This window comes from Aythya marila (assembly GCF_965140915.1).
Source record: "Aythya marila genome assembly, chromosome: 7".
In the NCBI taxonomy this organism is placed as follows: Eukaryota; Metazoa; Chordata; class Aves; order Anseriformes; family Anatidae; genus Aythya; species Aythya marila.
Genome location: NC_139048.1, coordinates 34,847,010 through 34,873,841, shown reverse-complemented (window position 1 = coordinate 34,873,841; position 26,832 = coordinate 34,847,010). Strand labels below are relative to the sequence as shown.

Sequence of the window (26,832 nt, the reverse complement as noted above, 5' to 3'; positions counted from 1 at the left end):
TGTCACGCAGAAAACCCCAGCGCTCTGGTCACGGTGACACAGCAAGCCACTGCTCCCTCTGTGCTCCGAAGAGCTGGAAGCTGATCTGCAGATCAGAAACCAAACCGTGGCGTCTTCAGAAAGGCCTCACCTCGCTTGAACTCAAGTACAGATCACTGATGAATCTTTAATAACGAGATGGTTTACAACCCCTACTGCAGGGAGGGGATGTTCCTCATTCCTTGACTGTCAGCTACCTAAATAGTGGTGCTTGACAGCTGGCAAGGCAGCAAGAAAGCAGGTTCCCTTTCCTGTTTTAAAAGGACAAAATTCATATGGGGGAGGACAGACAGACAGACTGACTAGAACAATGTAAAAAAATAACATGTAAGCAATCGTGCTTTCTTCCTCTTTCCACTAAAGAGGTGAAATTTGCAGACTGTGAGGAAAAAAAACAGTAACAAGATTTATGTGCAGGGAGGACTAAAGCTTGTTGCACAAATTCATAAAACTTCCTGTAAAACTGCTCTACTGGTAGTACTTTCTCTTACAGAACTGAGAAAAAAAAAAATCAGCCAGCTCTGCCAAAGCAGAACCACTCCTGATGGCAAGAAAAGCTGCTGAAGGGACAGTGCTAACTCCTGGTGATTGATGTACCTTCTGTGGATAAAGGAACTCAATATGGTGCAGAAAACCAACACCCAAACCCTGTTGCATAACCATCTTGTTAACTATACACAAACTTTCTCTGCTATTCCCTGTAGCTGAAGGCAGAAAACAAGAGGACACTTGACATCTAGGTGTTTATCTTTTTGGGTTCCTTCCCCGTGCCTCTCCAGGGGTTAAGTTACCTTGGGTTTAGAAGAAGACAGGTTAACTTAATACTCTCCTAGCTAGCACCAGTTTATTTAGAAAGTTACTCATGAAATAAGGGAAAAAAGTAATAATGGTCTGATCATTTTTCATTTTAGAAGAAGAAATATACAGCATTTCAAATGTTTGAATTGTTTGTTAGTACTGGCTAGTTATCTATACAAACAGATAGAGCTTGTAACACATTCCTATACACTAACACTTACCAGTAAGAAAATCTAACCTGAAAATAAGTGCACTCTGTTTTTGAAAAAAGGTATTTGATGACATATATGTTATTTAATCCTTTATGTCTTTAAACATGTGTATTTTACCTGATGAAGTGCTCCTGCTGGTAGAATAATAGCATCACCAAGGAACTGAATAACCGTACAGGTTTTTACTCCGTATTCTTCAAGAAGTCTTTGCCGAAGCTTTTTGTTCACATACCAACTCTGATCACGTATTGGATCATGCTCTGGTAAAACTTCTAAGCCTTGCTCTTTTGCTATCTGGAAGTACAGAAAGGATCCCAAGTTACTTTTATAAGAAGCTGAAACTTTTGCTACTTAAGTTGTACACGTACCTACGTATACTTAACTTACAAAGCTACAGCACTGCTCATGATGGACAGTGAAAAATAATAAATAAAAAAAACAACTTCCTGACAAAGCATTAGACTTAACCATCAACAGCCTTTTCTTATGAGGTTAATCACAAGGGAACAAGTATTACCCTTAATCAATTGCTAACTGATGAATCACAGTGACTACAGAAATAAAAACAACATATATCCAATCCATCTGTCATGACTCCAGAGACAATTATCTCATGGAAAACATACATTTTTTATTCATAATAATGTTAAATATACTTAATTATGTGATGAAGGACTTGAAACTGTTCCTGTGTACTAATCACCTCTCTCCTGTACTAAACGAGTTACTGAGATTTTCTCTCTTATCAACAAAGTGGTCCCATGGTCCATTCATCAACTGATCTGCAATTACGTATTTCAAAAATACCACCACACCAAAAATAGAAGGCGGCATGAGATTCAGTTCTGGATACCGTGGCAAGCTCTGGTAGCAAATGACAAACCTAGTGACAGAGCATCTGAAGTACTTCTTTCTGTTTTAAACCTGTTGCTCCAAGAGTTCTACAGTGCCCCTTAATTGCTCTAAAGAAGAAACTCTGAATAATATGCATTGCCCACCCTTCCCTTGTGTTCACTCTTTTGTTCACCACAGCCACCCCCAGCTTTCTTGTCCAAACCTAAGAGCCACCACCTCTACTTTAGGAGCATCAAGTTTTTGAATATACAGAAAAGCCTGGATGTACAATTCATATTTTCCTGGCATTAGCTGTAATTTTGTTCTTTAGTGCTAATTTTTCCCCACAGTTCAGCTTGCCAAAGAGCGAATGTTTGAGTCACCAGAGGATGGAGGCCATGGGACTGAAATACAGGTTTACAGTCCAAGAGAATTTTTACTGCTAAATTTCCTATGCTTTTCCTGCTTGTGGTAGAAACGGTCTCCAGATCATTTATGGCCCCCTTTTGTTTACCCAGCTAAAACTCATCTAAATTACTGCCACAGCAGAAGACAGTTAAGATTTCTTTTGATTATTTTTTCCTTGAGCAACTGCTTCAGTTTTATATTGGCAATTTGAGGTCATCCATCAAGACCACCTTCTAGAATGTGAAAACTTGCTAAAAGCAGGGCTCAGAAAATCAATTCCAGTATGGTATCTCTAAATGTACTGACACTGATCGTTGCCAGTGACCAATGGTGACCATTGGTCTTACGTTGTAAGTAACGACCTGGGAGGTTCTAAGGTGGCTCTGACTTGTTCATCACACGCTGAATGAAGAGTAGAGTAACCTGTGCAGTAGGTCACGTTGTAGAATTTTGTCCTTGGGTACGTTATCCCCACTGCTTTCAAGTTCATTAAGAGACAAGGCAGTTTTTTTGTCTGAGCTAATGAAGATTGGTCCCTAAGAAGATCACTGGTTGTTGGACTGAAGGTTGTTTTTTTTGTTTTTAATAGGAAAATTCACAAATATTTCAGCATTTGGTAACACAAGCATTTGGGAAAAGCGTTATCATTTAAATGCTAATAAATAAGAATAACTTTTTTAAAAAAAAAAATTACATTAGAAAACACTAAGAATAATCTCTATGTTCTCCTGAACCTTCGGACTACCTGTAACTCTTAAGACATGAGTACATACCACGTTATGTATTTCATTCATTGACTGATGCAGCAGTTGATTTTAATTTATGGATATAAAAGAGAGAATTTTGCTTCCACCCCTATGCTATGCAAGGTGGGAGGGTTTGGAGGTTTTGCCCCACACCCCCTTTAACAGTTACTTAAATTTTATAAACATCCACTGTAAATCTAACCTTTTGCAGAAATTCCCTTATCTTGTCAGCATCTTTGCCAGCGTAAATGTGCCATAAAGCACCAGGTAATTCACTTGAATCTTTCAACCGCTTCCTTAAGAGGTCATCCAAATCTTCTTCTTCAAACTTCTTCAGTACTCCTAGGATTTTACAAAAATATTTTTCAAGAGCGAGACAATGGAAGAACTGAAACAAAACATCTTTCCAAATTTGTCACATGAGACTACGCAGATAGAAGTTTGGTGAACACAACAGAATGATCTTTTTGTTCATTTTCTTTAATTAGAACGTTATAACTCGCATGCTGTAATTACCTTTAAAGCCACATTTAATTTTTAATCTCCCTTTTACATCTCTCCAATTTGTTAGAACACATTTCTCCTACCAGAAATAAACAAGCAGGGTTGGAACCAAAAAATTAAGAAGAAAAAGATGTTCTTCTGCAGTCAGTAGTAGTAGTGTTTTTCATACCATTCTGCAGCAGCTAGTCAATAAACTAGACCTCCCCCCATTTGCTGAAGTTTTGCTGGTTTAACTTGGTGCATACACAAGCAACTCCAAAGCAGATCAAAGACAGCAAACCTTACACTGCAGTTCTGTTAGTTGCACCCTTAATCTACATTTGCTGATTATGGAATCAGAGGACAACAGTTGTATTTCCTTTCCCTGCTCTATTTCAGTGATTTAAGGACTTTCACATAGGCAATGAACCTCATACAGAGAGCTAACATACAAAAACTTAAGCTCCCCAGTGCTGAAAAATTACATTATAGCCCAAACAGAATAAAGCGAACACAGTGCATCCACAGGGAGCAGAATAAACAGAGGGTTTGGCAAATACATCATCTGACATAAACGTTAGAACTTTCTTTATCTCTACCAACCCACCACAGGAATGGAACATCAATTACAGGTAATAGCATAAATAGATAAATAACTAAATAAATGTAATGAGTTTGAGATACCACGTCCTAATTCATAAACTGCAGTGTATTTTAGGCAGAATTTATTTGCTGACAATCTTGAGACAATGAAGCTCCCCAGTTTAAGCTAGTACTTCACGCGCTTCAAGAAAGCAGTGTCAAATTTAAAAGTGACATATTCAGTCTATTTACACCGATTTACAATGAGCTTTACCTGACTTGGAAAGTACTCCATTTCCTTTTGCTATGCCAACATAAACAAGGATGTTCACTACATCAGAAACTTCAATATGGAGGTTTGTAGTTCCTATATCATGGTCTTTAGTAGCAGCCACACCTATGTTACAAATAAAAATTTGGGGTAAAATTAAAGTCAATACAAAAGCAATCAAAGCCTTAATTTTATGCCTGGCTATAAACCAAGTTCCTATTTAAAATAAATCCCCAAAGAGGAAAATTATTTTTAGTTCTAAGAGGTGACAAAATATATGCTCAAGTCAAAAGGACATGTCAGAACACTACACCTTAGAGCAGTATTACATATAACTGTCATTAATGACTCAGTTCTTCAGACCAATTCTTAATTGCTATCTTTTATGTGTTCATTTTAAAGGACATCTGGATTTATTTTTATTTTTTATTTTTTTAAATCAAAACCATTATGCCACAAATTACAACTCATTTCTTATGCCATTAAAACAGTTTGTAAACCAGAGTTGAACAAGCTTGTTTGCAAAAGAAGGAGCAGCTGGAAAAGGTCTGAGGGAAACAATCTTTTCTAAACAGATTTTTGAGTGTACAATATACAACACAGATAAAAATTACAAGAAAAGTTCTGAGATTTGTTTATGACTAGAATTATAAACACTAACATTTCATGAAGTCCTTTGTCATATGGAATTACTGAAGATGGGAACTCTGTGTTAAAGTAACTAATCATTTATCTCCTTCAGAAGACTGTAACAACACAAGAAAAGACCAACTCAGAAGCACATAATCTCTCATGGCTGAGGTACACGTACTGTTAACATCCCAGTCAGTAAAGGATTTCTCCAACGTTCAGTCAGTAACCATCCTCTAAGCAAGTTCAGCTTTCTATCAAGCACTAACAAACGATATCTCTAATTTTAAGGGAAGAGGTAACTGCTACACTTCTAGGGCATACTCACCATATGCACTGCATAGTCTGGGTCCCAAATCTGGACGGACAAAAAATCCTGGCAGATGAGAAGCCAAATTTAGTTTTCCTTCTGGACTACAGTATTCAGGCAAGGGTAAACTTTTCAGTAAGTCCTCATATCTGGAGAAGAAAATAAAAAATAATTTGTGAATTTGTGTCATTACAGAGAGAGAAAAAACAAACAAACAAACAAACAAAAAAAACAGATTGACTTAAGAATATCTAAATATTAAACTCCAATACCTTGCTGGCATCATAGCCTTGAAATCTTCACCAGAAGGCCAATCTTTCAATTTTAGTAGAGCTGTTTCCCCATTTTTTACTTTCTGCCGTTCTGCAAGTAACACAGAAATTACTATGAACTAATACACCACAGGTGTTTTACTTTATTCAACTAAAACATACAACTGAAATATTAAGCTGTATATAAAGGCTTCATGTGTAAAATGGGATTAAGTTAGAGATTCAAGAAAGACACAAAACACACTCAAGTAATTAAGGAACCGGTGAAGTTGTTCATTTTCTTAGTCAGACCTAACTGAGGAGATAGTATATTAGTACAAAATAGAAGTTTTCATCACATTCTCTTGAAACGGATTATCTACAGCTTTCTTTTTAAATTAAAATTTCTTCAAAGCCTTGAGATCCAAAATAATGCTTTAAATTGCAGTTTCTAACACTGTGTTTAGAATCTATGGAACAATACATGATAATATTTAAGCTTATAATAATCTTCCATGATAGTAATTCAAAACAACTTACTTGAAACATCTTCAAAACCATCCCAGAACTCTTTGACGCTGGAGTTTGAAATAATACTGTCTTTGCAATTCAAGATATCAGCCTGCTGGTTTCCAAAATCTAGACTAATTGACTCAGCTTTCCACAGGCTGAAGTTCATTTTCTTATGCATACCGGACACTAGAACAGGCTGTTAGAAAAAAAGAAAAAAAAGTAGTAATTATCCTTTATAAAGAAAACACCTCCTTGAATTTAAACTGTAATAGAAATCTATCTGAAAAGTACACTGAAGGTTTTGGTCACACTGAGCTGTTATAGAAACTTCCATCAACAGCAACCATACCCAAGACATCACACATCTTTTCGGAGGTTCTATCTCCGTAGGAGTGGCTCCTTATTAATTACTAGCAGTTAAGTGAAGGTTCAACTACACAAGGTTCCTATGTGGAATATACCTGACTAGCTTTTAGCTGTATTAGCTGTAACAAAATGTGCTAATAACATGTTTTCAGATGTGGGGTTACACAAACTTTGTCCTGTAACACGTCCTCCAGAGTTCATACTGAGGTCACTTTATAGACCAAACTGCTTAATACTTACCCTCCCCTGTTTCCAGCACTCTTTGAAAAGCTTCCAGTTGTTAATGTTTTTATGGTCTCTGAGCCACAAAACATGCTTATCGCAGATCCAAGAATACTGAATATCACTGTACAACTTGTTGCCGTCATCCTGAACACATTTCCTTTCATCCTTTGGCTCATCTTTTATTTCGGATTTTACATTTATCTTTGGTGCTCTATTTGGTGGAATCTTATTTTCTACCACTGAAGCAATTATGTCATCGAGAATGTTTGGCATAGTCCGACCACTCTTGCCACTCTATTAGAAAACAAACAAAAGTGTATTTAAACAAAGTGAAAGAAAATAAAATTAACGTGGTACCTTTTTTTTTGCAGATGAATGATATTTCATTGTCAATTAGAAGCTTACAGTTATATACTTCCTGTGTAGAGAACCACAAGCTTTCTTACATGGAACAAGTTAAAAATACACAGTTAAAACAAAACTCAGAATATTAGAATCTTCCTTCATGTTGCCAAGTAAATGCTTTATCTAGCTTCACAGACATTTTCTTCATAGTACGTATCAATTATCACTACATATATGTATTTTAAGCAAACATGTATGTACATATATGCATATAAACGCTAATTCCTTTGAGAAAACTTGGGGAAAAAAAGGCAATTCACCTGTCACTGCTTTAACTATCATAACAAATGCCACACATTTTCAAATCCTGAAATAAAAAACATGCATCTTGTAAACACTTACTGCTGTTCCTGTAGAGTAAACTGGAGCAAAAGCAATACCAGCATCTGTAGAACCTAGACGCAGTTTGCCTGCTGTTGTTGTTAACAAATCTCGTAAGGTTGAGCCCTGCTCATTGTTCTGGGATGCAGGAGGGGAGCTTCTACAGTTTTGGGACTCCAAATTATCCTGGTCTTTCTCCTCCTTTGAATGTTTTCCAGAAGGACACTCTTTGTTCTCTAAAACAAAAATAATCATTGGGAGTTTACACTGGTGTATCATGAGGCAGGCATAGGAACACAATAGTACCCTGCATTTTATAGTGCTCATTAATATACTGTAGCACTAGCGCACCTGAAAACACACCAGAGGATGAACTAGATCCTTCAAAATGCAGACAAACACTGTGACCATGAAAAGGCCTTCCTCAGCATCTCAGACATGCAGCTGAGTGAGTACCTGTCACAAATGAGAGATGCTGGAGCTGGAAATACTGCCATATTACACATGCATTCTACCAGTGGCTTCTCTGGTAACTAATTTTGATGCCACCAGGAGAAGGCATTGAAGTTTCAAGACTAAAATTAAGGGGAAAAAAGAGCATCACCTTTTCTTTTTGCTGAACAGAAAATAAGAGTGATTTTTCTCTAGTGCATTGAATTACTTTGTTACTGGTGCCCCCAAAATCATGCACATGGTATAACAATATCAAGCATATACCTACCTTTCTTTTCTTCTCTGGCTTTCTGCTCTGCAAGATCAGCTAACCAATGCAGTGGTGACTGCGATTCAGGAGGTGTTAACTTGCTGTCTGTGCTCACATCACTCCTTGGACTTGTGTTACCATTTGTCTCAGACTTTTGAGGGGTATTCTGCTGTTGAGACTCAGGCATGCACAGAGAAATTTTATTACTGTGATTAAGGACATTCTGCAAAACCTGTAAAGAACAAATTTATTTTTAAGTATGTAACTTTGTCTTAATGTATTTCAAAGACACTGATATCATTTAAACATTGCATATGCAAACTAAAATGTGACTTATACTGTTCAAATACGAAAATCCACAAGTATCAGAACATCTGAACAGACAGCCGTGTCTACACACATTTTGGACTCACCTGAGACACACCATTCATTGCAGGGAGCTTGCCAGCTTGCGTGTTCTGCTTGCTGGTACACTGACAATGGGATTTAATTTCAAATTTTTCTCTAATATTGTGCATAGCATCTAGAAGATCTGTCAAAACTAGAAGACAATTAAGAAGGAAGACATTAGCAGTTCTTGTCAATCGTTTTGTGGCCTACTGTACAGTACATGCTGTGATAAGATGCTACCCACAAACCTTTTAAAAACATAAGCTATTAAAAATGCTAGATTTAACACTCAAAACTACTATAAAAGGACCGTAAAGCTCACATTGAAAGAGCCAAGATCTTTAATTAAATAATTGCATACTACTCTTTTGAATAATATGAACGTCACTCCACATTCCCATCATGTGGCACGCAACAAGCCAGCCATTCATTATTTACTCCTCACTGTTCAACAGGTGCAGTGTTGCTTCATTTAATAAAACCATCAAACTACAACAGACCGAAGCGAGCCATGTCTTGACAAAAAAAATTAGTACGTGATCATGTAATGTAAGACTGTTTGGTAATGGATATGCACAGAAGAAGAGAACTGAGGTTACACAGGCAGTCTTCTCTGTGCCATTTCCAGATGAGTGGTTCACTTCACAATTTAAAATTAAAACCAGTTTCAGAATGGAGCCTGTTCTGGGGAATGTCACAATTTGAATATATTATGGAATCTAACCAGCCTTTATTTCTACCTGAACTAACATGCAACAAACCATAAAAATAATGACTGGATCTGTATTTCCAGCTTAAAATAACTTGGGAATTTATTTAACAGGTTTAAAGGCACATTTGGGTTTTCTCTGCTCTGCATCAATGCTACCAGACATTACAAAAACAATGCTAACAATGACCACACCTAACCATGCTTCTTTATAAGGCTTGCATGTAAGAAAAATTCTGAACTTTACTGGGTTTAGAATCACTGTTGTTTTTCATTAATTGCAAGCTCCTTCACTGCTTTCTGCCTTATGATGCTCGATCAGACTTCCAACCAAAACTGTGAATTTTTTTTTTTTTTTTTAAACCCCAAGGGCAGGGAGGAACAGAAAACAAATTTGACAGTATGTGATATAAATGAACAGTGAGAAACAAATCGCCCCTAAACTGGTGCCCCATAATGCTCCTTGACAGCACTGTTCTAAAATTTTCTTTTAACAGATGAGGTCAGATTCATTAGTACATTCTGGCTTCTTCATTCTGCTTCGGAAAGGTACAAACATTCTCAACAAACACCCTGAGTTTCCACACTGCCTGTCGCCAAACCCCTTCAGACACCTGTCAGCCTACATCTCCTCCTCTCTTCTTCATCTGCGCCCCTCACTGTTCAGCTGCCCAGAATCACTTGCCTTCCTGCAATGATTTGACACAATTTGCAGATTTCTAAATGGCAAATGAGAAGTTTCAAGAAGCTACTGTGCCCTCTCTTCACAGAAAGACCTGGGAGAAAAACACATCTTGCTTGTTCACAGGAGGTCTTACCAGAGCCTGGAATAATTTGTGTTGGCATCAGGTGTTTGTGATCATGAGGCTGTCCCTTCACACACTTCATCCAGGCATACAACTCCTTATCTGTAAAATAACATTGCCAATTGTTTTACTTTACTTACAATGATACACAGACAGAGATAACGTATTTGGATTGGTTTTAGTTAGAAATGTTTTTTTACACTCTAAGCCTTTTGTACTGGTATCCTGCATGACAGGTATTTGCATACAACAGCTACTTTTCAAAGAAAATAAAAGAATAAAGGCGTTTTAATACTACTAAAACCTAAAATAGCAGCATTTGTAATGTAGACCCTTATCAATAACCACGGAGCTTCCAAGTATATTCCACTTTATTAAATTTAGGCAGCTGCCAACTAAAAGTGGCTGTCCTCCACCCAGAGAGCGCTGACCACACCAAGAAGATGGGTTTTCAACTGAATCGATTCTCTGATCTGGCCCTACTATGCAGCTGCATTAAGGTTACTGGTGGCACAAAGGAGAGGGAAGTTGCATCGTGGATTTCTGTCAGATTAAAGCAACCATGAAACCACAAGTGTGTATGTACTGGTTAAGAATCATTTGTGGCATCAGGGAGGGCTGAGTTGGTGAGAGAGAGAGAGGCTCTGTACAGAATTTCAGGAAGCCTGTCCCTGCCAGAAAAAAAAGTGCAGTGTAAAGACAAGACAGAGAAAGAATGAGAGTGAAAAATGTCTGGCCAAGCAACTGGTCACCGATCTGTTATGTGATTTTGGGCAGCAAAAGGAATGCAGTTTCTCTCTCAATTCCCAGTCTTACATCCTCCCCATTGAACTGCTACTTTTAAGAGACTCTTCAAATCTTTTTACCAGTTTGCTCAGCTCTTCACTTAGAAATGCAAACTAAAGAGAGTGCACCAAAAGATGCAGGGAGCATGTTTAAAGTATTATTTTCTTGCTGTAACATACATGCATCCTATCAGATGTTCCTTTCAGACAGGTAGTAGATTCGTTAGCTATACAACTGAACATGGACATAAATCAAAACAACGTAACATATGCATGCACCTCCCTAATGAATCTGATCACTAAAATGCCGTAACACAGCATTCCACCTGATGGTGCCAGGAACTGCCCGAAGGTAACAACGGAAGCACATTCATCCGTGTACTGAAGTAATAAGAAAAGTCATTGATAAATACCTAAATATTGAATATTTAAACCTCTAACATTCCTGCTGAAGCAGCGGGAAACCAGTGTATTCTCCATTACATCTAGCAACTGTAAAAACAACTGCCAGTTCCAGGAAAAATGGTGTAATATAAAGTGGTATTATATAGAGAAGGGTGGGTGGTTCTCAACTTTGTAAGAGTGCCAAAGTAGAGGTCTGCTTCACACGAACCCTACAGAAGCATTAGAAATAAAACTGGGGAGAGGGAAGATATACTTCTGCCTGTAATGCTGTGATGAACAGTAAGGAGAAAGTCTTCCTGCTGGAAGACTGAAAAGAAGCCTGCTTCTGTATACTGTTTTTTTAAACTTTGAAGACATTTTACTAAAATTTTCCTGGCTGGTTAACACACACACACTATAAAAAGCCTCTGACTGCATGTTCCCACTAGGGTAAATAGCGTTCAGAGTATATCCCAAGCCACGTCAGATGGATGCACACACATGCGCACACACAGACTTAAGCCAGTTAAGGGCTGTTGGAGCAGCCTCCCACATGAAAGCATTAACGACTGCACTCGGTGTTGGAAAACACCAGAGTCAGTTCCCTAGAAACTTCAGGCTTTGATGAAAATCTCAGGGAACATCTTACAACCGCGGTGTAGGAGGCCCCTCACTGACAGCCAAGGACAAAGTGGATGGGAGTCTCTCCATTTACTAAAGATTTGCCATCTAATACTTACACATTATTTTACTAACCTTTCACATATGTGACATTATGTTGCTATGACAAACATGGAAATGCTTTTCAAAACAGCATTATATTTTAATCTGTTCCTGGCACAGTATTTCACTGCAGTACTGTGCCAGGGCACAACGCCTGCCACCCAGGGGAAGGCAGCTCTTTCGAATAAGCAGCCCGAGCAGGAATGTTACAGCAGGGAGCTGAATGACCAGATCTATCTTCCAAGCCACTCCCTGTTTCAATTTTAAACAAGCTGGGTAACTCAAAAAGCACAGGTTTGTAAGTCAGTCCTGTTACACCTCGCTACAAACCAAGTTAGACTTTTCCATTAAAACACAGGAATTAGATTAAAATGAGTACATGCATAGACTTTTGGTTTTTAAAACCTCCATTTACAGTCATTTTAAATTCTTTGCAAAGCTTTTTTTAATAATAAAAGGTAAGCTAAGGTGAAGATAAAGAATGCATTTCTGAAGGGAAGACTCCAGAAGGCCCTCAGATCAAGCCCTAGCAGCAATGAGTTACCATAAAACAGGGAGGTGGAATGCCAGTCCTGCAGTGGATGAACAAGATTCAACCCTGCAAGGCACACGTGAGCCAAGACAATGCACAGAAGACTGAAAAGTGGACAAAGACTTAAAGTAGCCCCACAGCAGTTACTTTCTGAATGATTTTACACTTACAAAAAAGAGGCAAAAAAGATTTAAGAGATACCAAAACACACAAGTAGTAATTAAATGCTTTACAGAAAGTCAGTTACACGTAGGGATCAGTAGCTCTACAGCAAGTGAGAATAAACAGCATATACAACACTCTAGTTCATAAAGAACTGACCTCTAGAACTTTTTCTTTCCTTTGCCTTGTAACAATCCAGGCAGACCACAAATCCACATTTTTGGCAGACCCAGTGAATGTTAAATAATGTGGCTTCGCATGCATCACACATCTCACGGACTCCTCTCACCGCTCTCTTCCATGCGATTTTGGCTGAAATACAAAATAAGCAGAATAAAAGGCCTGAAATTTAAATGCAAGACACAGAATGAATGGTCGTAATAGATGAAGCATTCGTGATTTTCCCCTCAGATGCAGCCAGGGGTGGAGGAAGAAAATGATCCCTCATGAACAGGCCATCAACATATACCCCCTTAGCTGCATTACACAGCACCCCCTCAGTGTCCGTGTCAAGACACTAGAGAGAGATTAAAAAACAAAGACTAAAGTAATACAGGAAGAATATTCCTGCTCTACATGGGAGTTACAAGTACGTCCTCCTTGCACTGGGGGAAATTAGCAGAGCCCCTACCCAGCTCCCAGCCTGCACCCACATGCTGTGGACCAGGACAGAGCAACCACGGCTTCGGTGGGGAGGAGGCCCATGCGCTGCAAGGCCCACGCTGTTGCATTCTGCTCCGTGCTTCTGCAGAGAAGGCACGTTGGAAACACAACATCTGTTGGCAGGAAGCACTACTGGCTCGCTGCGGGCCTTGGCTTGGAGCTGGCTGGAGAGCTGGCGGCCACGCTGGGAAGCGAGGCTGCTCCAGCCCCAGCGGCAGCCTGGCCCTGGCCCAGCAGCACCACCCACCAAGGCCTGCAGCCCAGCCCCAAAGCCCACCGAGGGAGGCTGCTGCCCCTTCCCAACCGAACAACACGGCCTGTTTCAATCAAAAGGTGACGGCCTGGTACAGCGAGCAGCTCAGAAGGGGGCAGGGGGTCATGGCCAACACAAACACCTCAACAGAACCGCACAACACCAAAACCAGAAAGAGCATGTGAGATTTCCTTACCGTCTTTTTTCACCCAGGACATGGCTGTTTTCTCGGATGTTACCAACTGACAAAATTTATCTCCTATGATATCTAAAATATATTTAGAAGTTTCTAGGTCCAGTTCATCATCTTCATAGTTTTCGTGTGTCCATAAACTCAGCGCCTCATCATCATATTGATCAGGAGAGGAGAAACCATCTATTCTAACCACTCCATTCTTACTAAAAGATAACCTAAAACCGAAAACAAATAGTTTAACTGCACATCCTACAAGGTGGCTTAGTTTACCTACTAATTACAGAAATTACAGAAAATGGCCTTAAAGCAGACAGTAAGGAAACATGGAAATTAGGAGTAACTTTTTAGGCAGAACACTGGATCCAGTATAGTCATCACTCACTCTCTGTAACATTTACCACTGCTTTAACATTGCAGATGGAAAGTTATCTTCTCCTTCTTGTTTGGCCAAAGTTTGGGTCCACCTACTCCTCACCTTTAATTTTCACAGCATCTGTGTCAGCAATCACTCAGTCTGACTCATATTTTCAATCCTACTGCTCTCACTCTCAGAGAATAGGAGTTAAAACACTGCATTCAAGTCTTTCCAGGCAGAACAGATCACTAATACAAAATACTGTTTACATACCACCTTTAAAATAACTGAAGGTTTTCCTGTGATCCTACCCAAAGCCATTCTACTAACCCCACCTATATTTAGGTGATTTTAAGCAGCAACAACTAATTATTCCATCTCTCTCACGTAATACGAGGTAATTCATTATTCACAGGCGATTATCACAGCAGTTAAGGAATTTTACAGTATTGTCAGTAAAGCAGTCACAAAAACAGAAGTATCAAAAATGATATTCAGATGGGTATTAAATGAACAATTTGAAGAAAAGATGAGTTTTCTTTTACATTAACGACTTCCAATAGTAGTGCAAACCTCATTAGATTCAAGCCCTAGTATGCAATCACAATGAAAATTATTAAAATGCTGTGAACTGTACCCCACGAAATTCAAAACAAATTCCATGCCTGTGTTTGAAAATGTTGAAAGAAATTTTATCACTGATGTTCTCTTTTTCACACAGAAGCAGCAGCTCACAATCTAACTCTGCCACACTGGGAATCAAATATTTTTATACAGAAGGTATTCTGAGTCCAACCTTAAAACAAATCCTCGTAGGTCTACTGGCTCTTGTAACTAAAGCTTCAATCCAAAAGAATTAAAGTCAATTCATAGAACAGCAATGTCCTTTCCAAAACATGTTGGCTCTATATTGCCAACACAGCCCACGTGCAAATTAACGCCATTTGGATCTGTGTTGACAGCCATGCTGCCTGTGCCACGCACGCTATGCTGCATTCTGGGAACTTCCTTCCCCATTTACGAGTTTCCTCGATTTGCCATAATTGTAAAAAGGGAAGGCAGAACTCCTCTGTCCTCAGAAAACTCCCATAAACCTCAAGCAGCATTCCCACCATCTACTGGCACAAGAACAATTATGAATTAGCGCAACTCTGTGGTTGTACAACTTGTCCAGAGTAATTGAAGCCTGCCTTTTGAAAATCCCACTTCAAATGTCAGACACCTGTGTGATGGTGATGCATTACATCTTCTGCTTGCCTAAGGTACACTGGGCAGCTGTTCTGATGTCTTTGCTATAAAGCTTCAAACAGCAATGAAGTCAATCCACAAAAGAAGTAAGAAATACAAATGTAAATACTGCTAAATTAGGCACTGTCTTTTATCAGGCAAACTGAGCCAGAAAAATCAGACACGCTTTCAGGCACACAAGTCCTTTGTCAGTATTAGTTTTAAGTTAAAACACCGCGTATCAGGAGACAGCTGCACTTACCGTCGAAAGTAGTAAAATCTACAAAACACTGGTGAGTGAGTTGGTTCTTCACCTTTCTTGCTTCTTATTAGCCTACATTCTCTGCATTTCTGCAAATTTGGTCCTATTTCAGAGCAGGAATCATCCTGCAAGAAGGACTCTCCTGTTTGCTTCAGCTTCTTCACTTTGCGCCAGTCTTTTAACACTGAGCGAGGTATACCAGCTGCAAAAGCAAGAGTGGTGTCAGAAGATGTACTGCAGGCCCTTATACTCAGAACACAGTTAGATCACTCTGCATTCAGTACTTCTCAAAGTGCATTTGTTGTGTTCATAACATACTTCATTATTACTTCTATTTTTCCACCCATTAGACTTACGCATGCAGGAGTACAGTTACCTATTTGCTGAGCTACAAGGAACACCCAGGACTTGCTATTTTCTCTTAAATGAGGTGTACAGTTCACCAAATATTCCACTGTACTTTGTGGAACTGCAGAGAGAACCTCACTCTTACAAACACGTAAAATAACACAATATGCCAAGAAGGAAAGGTTTGCAGTTTGTTTCAAGTGAAAATGTATGCAAGAAGGCAGTAATTTAATGAATTAAAGCAGAGCTTTAAAAAAAAAGACATCCTGCTTCTTTGGAATTTACTTTGCTGAGGGTTGTACAGTTATAATTACAGAAGAACAGTCCTATTCACGTGTAACTCATCTGAGCTTAGTGTAAAGTATCAGGCATAAGGAAACAGAGAATTCATTTACTTTCTTTCAAATTTGTTGGCTTTGGAAAACAAGAAGTAAAATTCTGTTTTCAATATCAAAGTCAGTCAGCCTGACCCTGAGTAACACAAGGAGCAGCTCTATTGAGTAATACGTGCAATTTTCACATACGCGTTTTGAAACTGAACCCTGTTGTTATTTAACCAGGCTTTCGATTTAATGACTTTTATAAGTGGCACCAGTTTCATCTGCAGATAGATAGGAGTATCTGTCATTTAATCTACTGCTACTCTTGAAAGTTCATGTCCTGTAAACACGGATCTGATGCAGGGTGAAAGAGGTTAGGGTGCTAACTTTGGACTTGGTACCTGGGTTCAGATCTGTATTTTGCCAGACTTCTTGTGTAAACTTTGCAGGTGACAGACTCTCTATGCCTCAGTTCATTGCCTAGATAACGCATTCCCAACTCACCTGATGAGCACAAAGGTAACTGGATTAAAGCTTGAGAGCAGAAAAGGCCAAAGTGCAGACTTGTTAGCCCAAAAGAAACTGTTTTCTGCCTTGGATCCAGAGACCCCTGGAGTCATCTGGGAGCTGCCAGACTTCACATTTTGGGGGCAGGAACTTGGAAGACCCCCAGTGCCTGCAGAAGTGTAACATTCCTCGCTTTGCGGGAGGGAGCCTTGCAGCCCGGAGCTCTGAGCACTCTGGCTAGCACAAGGGCTCCCAGGGCTTCCAGCAATGGCAGCGGGACAAAGCAGCTTTCAGCCCTGCCAGTATCCAGATACCACCCACGTGGCCACTGCCACCGAGCCCCAGATGCTGAAGCAGAATTATCTTCAGCAACCTAAAGGGAGCCCAGGCAGCCGCTCCCCGGGGACCTTCTCTTTCCTGAAAGCTCAGAGCTAAGTATGCTTTTGGGTAAACCTTTGGGGAAAGTCCTCCACTTAACAAGATCTCTGACCAGCTCTCTCAGAAATTGTAATGACGCTGACCCAAGACAAACTGCTAGAAGTATCAGAAATGCTCATCTATTTAATGGGTCATGGAGAAGAAACAGAAACCCCCCTGGGTCTATTGAGATGTCAGGAAAGGAAGGCAAGCACAGAAAACTGCTACCATGGGACAGACTCAATACGTCAAGGTACAGAACACATGCTGTGCTAGGGACAACATAACAGAATACCCAAAACTCCTACCCATTTTTGGACCTGAATCCCATGAAACAATACCATAATGTGTTACAACATACTGCTTTCATACTCTTGTAACACTAGCCAAGGAGACACTGCCTTCCCTTAAGCTATCGAATGAACCCCTCTAAAACAAACCCATGAAAAAAATCCTTTGCAACAATACAAAGATCACAAAGACCTAGCCTGCTACACATATAATATATGTATATCTACAGTTCATTTTTTTTTTTTAAAAAAAAAGAGAGGGTGTGTTCTCCTTGATCTTCCCCTTAAGTTGGAAGGAAAAAAAAAAAAAAAGAAAAAGTAATAATGCTATCACTGGACCCAAGCCAAAATACCTCAGACAGATTGCATCACTGCCAGGACACAGTAGGACTTCGGCATCAAGTGTTCTCGGATACTACAAGAACAACTTCATACACTAGGCAGTGAAAAGCCAAAGAATGTAATTACAGGGAGCAGTGCTCATTTTCTTCCTAACTGTACTTAAAAATTCTTGCAAAAAGTAGCCGTAGACTTTCTCATACTCAACTAAACCAGAACAAAGACAAAAGAATACTGCACAGAGAAGAATAAATTAGGATAAAAAATAAGGTAAGTTCTTAAATAAAATCACTCCGGTTGGCAGACCTGTTTCTCTTTTTTAGACAAATCTAGTTACAATGTGGTACACACAACAGCATTACATATAAATTGAAATTCCTATTTCCCTAAATTTCCTTAAACAAGAGGGATGTTAACACCATATAATACAGACGCTAGTCGAGAGTGTGAAATGACTCTCCCTCAAACCTTTCATTAAATTAACCAAATTGTAGCAGAGCGGCATCAGGCTCTCAAGGAACTGCCTTTGGCTTTCTGATCAAAGGATGAATTCAAGTTCAACAATAGAGAACCTCTCCCCCTGTAGCACTCTAAAAATAAATGCACTAGACTTTAAAAAAAAAAAAATCAGTACAAGTAACATAACTCTCTGCGCTAGTCTGGTGAATTACGATGGACAGCATAAACCAGTTTGTTTGCTGCCTATTTTTAGGCCAAGAACCAGTTTGTACACATATACACAGAATGCTCAATTTCTTAACCCAAGATATTTCAGAGGACCTCAAGACCGATAAATCTGGATCCAGGCTTTTTCACAAGCATGCTCTTGAAATCTTTTCCCAGCTATTGCACATAGCGTGCACAAACCCTCCAGGATTAACGCTGCTGGAGTTCACATTAGTTTGTCTTTTCCAAATCAGATTAATATACTCACTGCTGTTACTGCTGCTCTGTAACTTCAGCTTGCTTTTTTCTTTGGCACTCCGGCTAAGAACACCATTCGGTTTTACTTCTTCCTCCGCATCACCCTTTTTTTTCTGCAAATCATTTTGTTTCTTTTTGTAAGTTGGCTTGGGCTGCCGTTTAGTCCTTTGCTCTGACTTGCTCTCACTTTCATCAGAGTCTCCACTTTCAGAGCCAGACTCGTAAGTTCGTTTTGCTTTTCTCCTAGGGTGCTTATCTTCCTTCACAAACTTATCTGCCAAGATTTTACTATCTATGTTATTTTGCAAATCATTTGATGTAGAAGCTATTAAATTGACAGTACATGGCTTAATAATTTCTGAAACACTGTTCCCTGAATTCTCCTTTTTATTAGTGTTTTTATCTTCCTCTGAATGCCTTGTTAGCCAAGCCTTTTTCAGTTTAGTGTGGTAGTTTGGCTGACTTGTCTGGGAAGTTTGCCCACTGCCTACAGAGTTTGCTTTGTTTATTGTATTGCAGACGATAGCACTGTCTAGGGGGAGAGAGGTTGAAAATGTCTGATTTTTCACAGAGTTGGCCTCTGTCTCACTGGTGTTACTACTTTTAAACTGAGCCGCAGCCAACGCTGCCTTGTGCTTTTTCAAATGGACGAAGTCGCTGGAGGTGGAGAATCCCGAGCCGGGCTGAGCAGCGCTGCCGGTCTTGCCAGGGGCAGGCGTAGCCGGCGCCGGGGCGCTGACCTTGCATTCCTGGGCCTGTGCCGCCGCCTGACTCGCCGCTCTCGAGGCAGCACACTCCAGCGGCGCGCAGGCCAGGACCGTGTTCGATAAGGAGTAAGTCACTTCGGAGCTGCCCCAGCTCGACACGCTGGTAGTCGTAGCCGCCGATGCGGTTACATCCGTTTTAGTACTGCAGATCATAGTTGTGGTAGGGGTGACAGAACGAGGAACGCTGCCTTGCGAGACAGCTGGAAATTTCTTTTCATACTGTGTGCGAGCACTGTCTGAGTTCATATTTGGCAGAATGATTCTTCCAGTCTCTCTGGCTTCCGCTGTTTTCAGGCAATCTGCTTGATTTGTCACAGCTGAAGATCTCTCACTGGCTCGATCTTTGGAAGCTGACTGCATTACGGCTACGCTATCATATTTCGTGCTAGAAGGAGGACGCACAATAACAGATGCCGTGGCGGACTGCGACTTTCCGCTCATTCTTTCAACATGCCAGTCCACTTTTTCATTATTTGGGGCGTTGTTAGACTTCCACATTTCGGATAAATTCTGTTCAGAAGCGCCCTTGTAAACAGTCTGAGCTTCCTTAGGTTCAGGGACTAAAGTCGGTGGTTTCTGCAATTCCTGTATTTTACCACCACCGGCATTAACGGGTTGAACAGGGGTCAGGGTGGGAGGCGAAAGGCTGCTGTAGCTGCTTTCCTTCTTCTCCAGGTTCTGGTGCACAGGGGGGTGAAACACGGGGGCTCTGTGCAAGGCAGGCATACTCCGGAGTGTATTTGAAGATGAGACTGACAGCTGAGTAGGGCTTCTGCTGTCATTTCTGAAAGAATTGACTGAGTGAGACTGCACTGACTGTGAAAGCTGCTCAGATATCTTGCTTGCAGAGCTGTCGCTCTCAGGTTGGTGCTTAATTAAAGGGGGAGGTTTTGAAAGAGAAGAAATGTAAGAAGGAAGAGACTGGGAACTAGCTGCTGTTGAAGGACAATTAGTCTGCTTCTCAACATACGCACTTGAAGCTTCCTTGGACGGGTATGATCTCGGTGGTTCATTTACTACGCTGTTAGACAAGGTGGTGAAATAGTTACTCTGCGGCAAGCTCTGTGGGACCGAATGCTTCATTTTATACAGTTCTGACACAGAGCGTTCTGCATCTTTCTCATATTTTACTGAATGGCTTTTGGGACTCGAGGATAAGGATGTTACCCTAGAGTAGTTCTCCCTCTCCCCCTCCAGTGCCTTTATTTTAGCTGTGAAAGGAGCAACTTCAATACTTTCTTGGAGTATCCGTCTATGTTCTTCTTTGTATTTGCTCAGTCGCTCCCCCGTCTCCTGCGGTGGCCTTGGCAGCTGGTTCAACATTGGATCTGCAAAATGTCTCTGCATATGGCTCTCCTTGGCTGTCTGTGTTCTGCTTTGCTCCAGCTCTGTCTTTATTGGTGCAGTTGTAACGGAACGTAAAGGTTCGATAAATGCTTTCCTCTCCAGCTCTCTGTTTGAAAAAGGTTACACAGTTTAGTCTGAATGTTCCACAACAAGCTACACAGAAGACCTTTCTTCCCATGCTCTGAACAAAGTTATCTATTAACACAAAATAAACTTTTCTTTATATTAGGCACAATTTTCAAAAGTCTTCAGATGACTCAGGAACCCAAGTACCATTCAAAGTCAACAGGGCAGAGTCTGTTTTGCAGCACACTGACAAGCTTTTCCCTATCACAGGCACCCACGTTTGCAAATAAACTAAAATGCAGCTAGAAGACAACGTCAGGGGCTGAAATACACCCTCTTGGACTGCATTCTGTTTACACCATGCACAGAGTTGGGACTGTTCAGCCTGGAGAAGAGGAGGCTCGGGGGGACCTTATCAGTGTCCGTATACACCTGAAGGCGCCATGAGGACAGAGCCAGGCTCGTTTCAGTGGTGCCCAGTGCCAGGACATGAGGCGACAGGCACACAAGAGGTTCTGTCCGAACACCCGAAGCACTTCTGTGCTGTGCGGGTGACCGAGCGCTGGCACAGGCTGCCCAGAGCGGTTGTGGAATCTCCTTGGGGATGGTCAAAAGCCACCCGGACATGGCCCTGGACCCTGCTCTCGTTGGCCCTGCTTGAGTAGTGGTTGGCCCAGATGGCCTCCAGAGGTCCCTGCCAAGCCCATTGTGTGAGTCTGAGTTGGAATAACAGTGCACTTACTCTTTGTGATGCTCTACTATACTTTTGGACAACGGTGGGCTAGAATGCGCTGCCAGTTTGAGAGGTCGAAGGGGATCTGCACTGGACGGTCGCACAGGAATGTGACTCAGTAATCCAAGGCTGTCAGCTGAGGTCACAGGGGTGGGCTGGTGTAACCACGGGCTGGGAGTATTCTGTTAACACCAACACAGAAAACATCAGATTTCAACATAATCATGGGACCTTCAGCACAGCACCACAAGAGGTACTGCACCATGTCCTACCAATGAGCAGAGTGAAGTAATTTATTTTAGCATCAAATCAAATACAGTAAACACAATTTATTATTTGAAATCACTTTCTAATCACCTGGAACATCTGATTATACTTCCCTCTAGGCTTACAGCATACAAAATAAATTACATATTTCAGAAGCAGTCCTAAAACAGTTTCCTATTTAAGTATTCAGTATGAATTGTCAATTACTAGAATGGGATCTCAAGGTACTTCGTCACAACTACCAAACCAATGACAGTCTGATGGTACTTTACTTCAGTTACTAATAAAAAAGACCATTAGATGTTCAATGACTTGCAAGAAGTACTTCTTTTAAAGAAAAAATACAGTTTATTAGTTCTGGAAAACAATCTCCACCTAGGTAGCAAGTCTCAATATAAGGGACACAAACATCTCCTTCCCAGTTGGTTCCTCTCCTACTCGCAACCAAAATTAAGAATGATAATCCTAATTAATCTGCTTTATGTTGCCAGATGTTTGTATAGGGTAATTTCATGATCAGCACACTATTAATATCATACAGGTACATATGTGCCAAACTTTGCAGTATGGCAAAAGCACAGAATGCACCATTTTGTACTGTACACCTAAATACTTAAAAGCCTGGCAACGCAAATAAGCTTCTACTTGGGCATTTTCTCTGAAACTGGTAGAATAGCTCTGCAGAAGAGACCCATGAGCAGTTCTCAGGCTCTTTCCCCCTTCCCTCTCCTGTTTGAGGCTTGCTTAGGAGAAATAGGTGCTGCCTCGTGGTCTGGGCTGAAAGGGAGGGCACTCTGCTGGGGAGTGCTGGTCAAGTGCTAGGAACAGGCATGGAAGAAAGGGTGGGGACAAGAAAAAGCAGAACTCCCACTTACACCCCAAAGCCTCTCAGTGCCAATCCACCCCTAATTCCTGTTATTGCCCAGCGCTTCTTCCCTCCTCTGCTCCTCACCAGTACATCCCAGATGAGAAATGCTGCAGTAGAAGAGCAGCAAAAAGCTCTCATGGCACATGCACACAATACAAAATGGATCTGCAGGTGCTACAACTTTGAAGTTCTCATTTCTAGACCTCTGAATATTTAAAGAAACCGCTTGGGTTTTGTGCTAACAGTTTTAGTGCACACATTTGCTAGGCCAGGAGTTCCCACGCTGCGGCGAGTTCCCACGAATAGCCTGTAAGCTGCATTAAAGTATTATGCAAAAAAGACCCATCACCTTCTCCCTAGAGGAGCTGGGGAACAGCTGCTTGGGCACCAAATGTTGCCCAAACAGCCCCATGACTCCACCTGCAGCCATCCACGGCCCAGCCCAAAGCCAGGAGCTGCCCCAGCCCCCTGCAGCCACTGGGCCAAGGTGGGGTTGGGGCACGCTTCCTCCAGCAGCTCAGCACGGCTCGGCCCCGAGCCGAGGGTGGCTGCTGCTTTTGCTACAGCTGAAACACGGATTCCTGTCTACGATCATGGCAGCCATGCAAACTCTTTCTGGAAACGCCCATCCTGGGGTTTTAAGACGTATTTAAAAAAGGCCTCCAGTGCCAGAGCCAGAAGACAAGTCACCACAAGACAATTGCCACATATCAACATAATTAAAAAGCTACGTGCCTCGGTATGCATGGCTGCATACTTCAGGCAACCAAAGTGAAAACCTAGTCTATCCTACGTTCTGCAAAATGGACCTCAGTAGGGGGTGGAGCGAGTAGCAACATGAAGCAAGAAACCCATCTATAGTTTTGTCTTAAGGCTTTTCTTCCCTGCTGCATTTGACTTTATCACATTTTAGATCAAACTGACTCCGTATTACAAGGCCAACTCAAACTGAGTGTTTGGGAAAGACTTAGCCACAATGGTTTGGCTTTTCTCAAGAACGAGGCTGGGGAAGAATAGTTCTCCCCATGATGGAGAAGAAAAAAAAAATCTTTATAACCATTCAGAAACTCCCAGCTTTGACGCAAAGGCTTACAATTTGGCAGAAGGACCACTGTCAGCGACATGCCTTTTGTGGTCCCTGTGAAAATCTGCCCAAATTTGGCCAAGTTTAAGCCTCTAAAATCAGTATGCACATGCTTAGGGGAGGTTTCATGGAAGTTGGCAGCAAAGCCCTCCAAAGTTTCTGTCTGTGCTACATATGCTTCATCTTAGGCTATTCCTACAAGGTGCCTGCAATGAGCAAGCTGTATCCCAAGCCTGCAGGAGCTGAGAGAAGTTTTTCTGTAATTGCCGTGTCTGCCTGCCAACCAACACCACGGCACCGGGCACCATGCTGAAAAACAACTGATTTCTCCTGGGGCTTCAACAGTTGTACTCAGTGCAGAGACAGAGGAATCTCCCTGACTCGAATACAGAGGAGTAGAAAGCAGATGAGAAGGCAAAGATGTGTGTAAACAGGAACAGAGAGGGAGAAAGGGATGTTCCAAGAGAGGCTACACAGACAGGTGTGTAAGGACAAGATAAATGAGCACATAAGATTTATATATGCTAGAGTTTTTCTCCTCAGAATTTCCCACTTGGTTTAGGACTCCTTCAGTCCCAGCCTTCCCCATTATCCTGCAAACACACACAAAATTTCACTAAGCAGACAACTGCTGTACCTCTTCCAGCACTCACCTCACCTAAGGGTTTCCATAATTTAAGATGGCAAACGTTCACCCCGAGGAGCTTAGGTCCCAAATACACTGGCTGACCTCAGCTGGTCATGAACTAAAACCAAACATTTCGTCTTACTTGAAAATATGTTGGAAATCAAGGTCCGGAGAACTCCCTACTCGTGGCACTGTGAAACAGAGGGTACCACTGATCGCCACTTCTGGTTCTACATCCACTCCCAACCACCTCCCTCACCGCACGCTTGGTGACGCGCTTGGCGTGCTCCAAACTGCTGAGCCTGTACCTAGAAAATTGCTCCTGGAAAAGACCAGCCTCAGCGAGACACGTACTCGAGAAATCAGCACAACTTACCCTTCTCAAGGAAGCCTCCGCGTTAACAGGAGTTTCCGGGTGGACCCATTTCGAGGAGGGCAGACCGAGTCCTGAGTAAGCATGTGTTCCGTTTGGATACTGCCAAATAATTGGATAAAGCCCTAGCTGATTATAGGAAGCAGAAGGATGAGCTTGTCCGAGAAGATGTGGAGACTGGTGTTGTAACATCTGTTGCTGCTGCTGGTGTGCTAATGCCAAATGGCTTAGGCTGCTAGCATGAGCAGTCTCTAGTCGCGGGTGGCCACCCAGCAAGGAGGCAGCAGGCACTCCGGGTAACACTGCAGGAAGTAGATGAGGGTGATGAACAGAATGGTGAGGTGCGCTACTAAGGGGGTGAGTGTTAATAGCGGACAAGGGAGTCTGAGTTGAAGACCCAGCTAGCAGATGGGATGAACCAGTTAATGCAGGATGATGAGCGTTTGGATTTAAACAGGCTCGGTGGGATGAGGAATGCAGAGGATAATTATGCTGATGCAAATAAGGTGAAATGTGATTAGTTCCTGTTTCTTGTCCAATCAGAGTGGGGTCCCTGTACACCGTGAAATGTTCATTCTTGTCAATGATAAGAGGACTTTTAGTAGCTTCTAGAGCACTAACTCTAGCTGGAACTGGATGAAAACTAGACCTAGGCAAATCATGATCAGTTTTATTGGCTGACCTTGTTACTCCAGTAGTATGGCTGTTTTGGGAACTAACCTTAGACTTCACAGTATCAGAAGATTGGGTGAATTTAGGCTTAACATCAGGTGACTTTGTTTTAGGATGATCAACTGAAGCACTAGGTTTGGACTTCACAGAATCAGGGACTGGACTTTGTTTACGCAGTTTACTCTCTTCTGCTAGAGAAGCTACATTTAACGAAGACATATACGAGCCATACTGCACTTTTTCCTTTTCAGGATTTAAATGTTCATTTACTGGTAATGCTTTCACAACCCCAGGTTGTATCAAATCCATTTTGTTAACAACACAGCTAACCCAACTTTGATCAGCATCCTGTTTTCGTGCTTCAAGGAAATTTGCAGCTGCAAACTGCTGTTTTAGATCACTACTGTGCGATTCTATTTTCTGAACCGTTTGCAAACCAAAGGTACTTGCAGCATTATCCTGGCTCTCCTTTTCAGACTTGTTTTCGTTAGTTATATCAACAACACATTTCGGAGTAGGAGGTCTGGGTACAAACTGCTCATTTTTTAATTCCGCAGCATGATGTTTTTCTGCATTGCACTCTTGAACATGTGGATCCTTGGAATTCTGCTCATAAGGTGTTGGCTGCTCTGCCGCATGGAGTGAAGGCTTTTCCTGCTGATCCAAGATGGATGACTTCAGTCTTTCCGTCTCTTCACGTGTTTTATCTTCCTGTGTTTCATCCCACGGAGACCGCCTATCTGTTAGTGTCTGCTCTGCTCCCTCAACAGTTTGGGATTTTCCTTCTTCTCCATTTATCTTTGAAGTGTTCTTGCTTTTTAACTCATTCTCTGAATTTTGCTCTGAGGACGAATCTGTTAATCTTTTATTTGAAATTTCTGAGTCACTGCTCTCAGAGTAATCTGAGATATTGTCTGTCCGCAGTCTCTTCATATTTAATTTCTTTTCATCCTCTTCAGGTTTTCTTCTTTTACTAAGGAAATGTTTATTTTTGTTTTTGGGGTTTTCTGTAAAAGACAAGAACACGTCTGTCACATTTTCAGGCTAGCACTGTTTTAAGCAGCTCTCCCTCCCTTTCCAGTAACCGTTCTTACCTCCTCGACCTATGTAATCATATCTTTCTTCCTTCATCTTCTCTTCATCAGGCATGCTGCTATCTGAGCCTTTCCTCTTATTTGGCCGAGTGTTCCTCTGCTGCTGGTGCTGGTGAGAATTCTGTTTTGGTGCTGCAGTTTGGGAATTCATTGCTGGTCTGGGACTATTTGCTTGTGCACGTGTATAATGACCCTAAAAATAGTTTTGTGATTAATAGACTTGAATACAACTTTAAGCAGCAAC

The 26,832-nt window shown here is 41.3% G+C and overlaps 1 protein-coding gene across 7 annotated transcripts in view; it reads right to left on the bottom strand.

Moving 5' to 3' along the window:
- JMJD1C (jumonji domain containing 1C) overlaps positions 1-26,832 on the bottom strand; it is a 154,451-nt gene that overhangs the window by 6,484 nt on the left and 121,135 nt on the right. For 6 of the 7 annotated variants that reach the window (XM_082764766.1, XM_082764768.1, XM_082764771.1 and 3 more), the window contains 18 exons: positions 26,589-26,781; positions 24,826-26,501; positions 21,612-21,784; positions 18,700-20,909; positions 15,545-15,746; positions 13,701-13,915; positions 12,748-12,900; positions 10,015-10,104; positions 8,511-8,638; positions 8,116-8,329; positions 7,416-7,630; positions 6,684-6,962; positions 6,105-6,273; positions 5,586-5,676; positions 5,332-5,462; positions 4,377-4,499; positions 3,240-3,379; positions 1,167-1,343 (listed from right to left, as the gene is read on the bottom strand). In XM_082764766.1, the coding sequence (XP_082620892.1) occupies positions 1,167-1,343; positions 3,240-3,379; positions 4,377-4,499; positions 5,332-5,462; positions 5,586-5,676; positions 6,105-6,273; positions 6,684-6,962; positions 7,416-7,630; positions 8,116-8,329; positions 8,511-8,638; positions 10,015-10,104; positions 12,748-12,900; positions 13,701-13,915; positions 15,545-15,746; positions 18,700-20,909; positions 21,612-21,784; positions 24,826-26,501; positions 26,589-26,781 (6,579 nt within the window). The remainder of the gene's footprint in view (positions 1-1,166; positions 1,344-3,239; positions 3,380-4,376; positions 4,500-5,331; positions 5,463-5,585; positions 5,677-6,104; positions 6,274-6,683; positions 6,963-7,415; positions 7,631-8,115; positions 8,330-8,510; positions 8,639-10,014; positions 10,105-12,747; positions 12,901-13,700; positions 13,916-15,544; positions 15,747-18,699; positions 20,910-21,611; positions 21,785-24,825; positions 26,502-26,588; positions 26,782-26,832) is intronic. The other variant, XM_082764770.1, reaches the window with a different exon arrangement.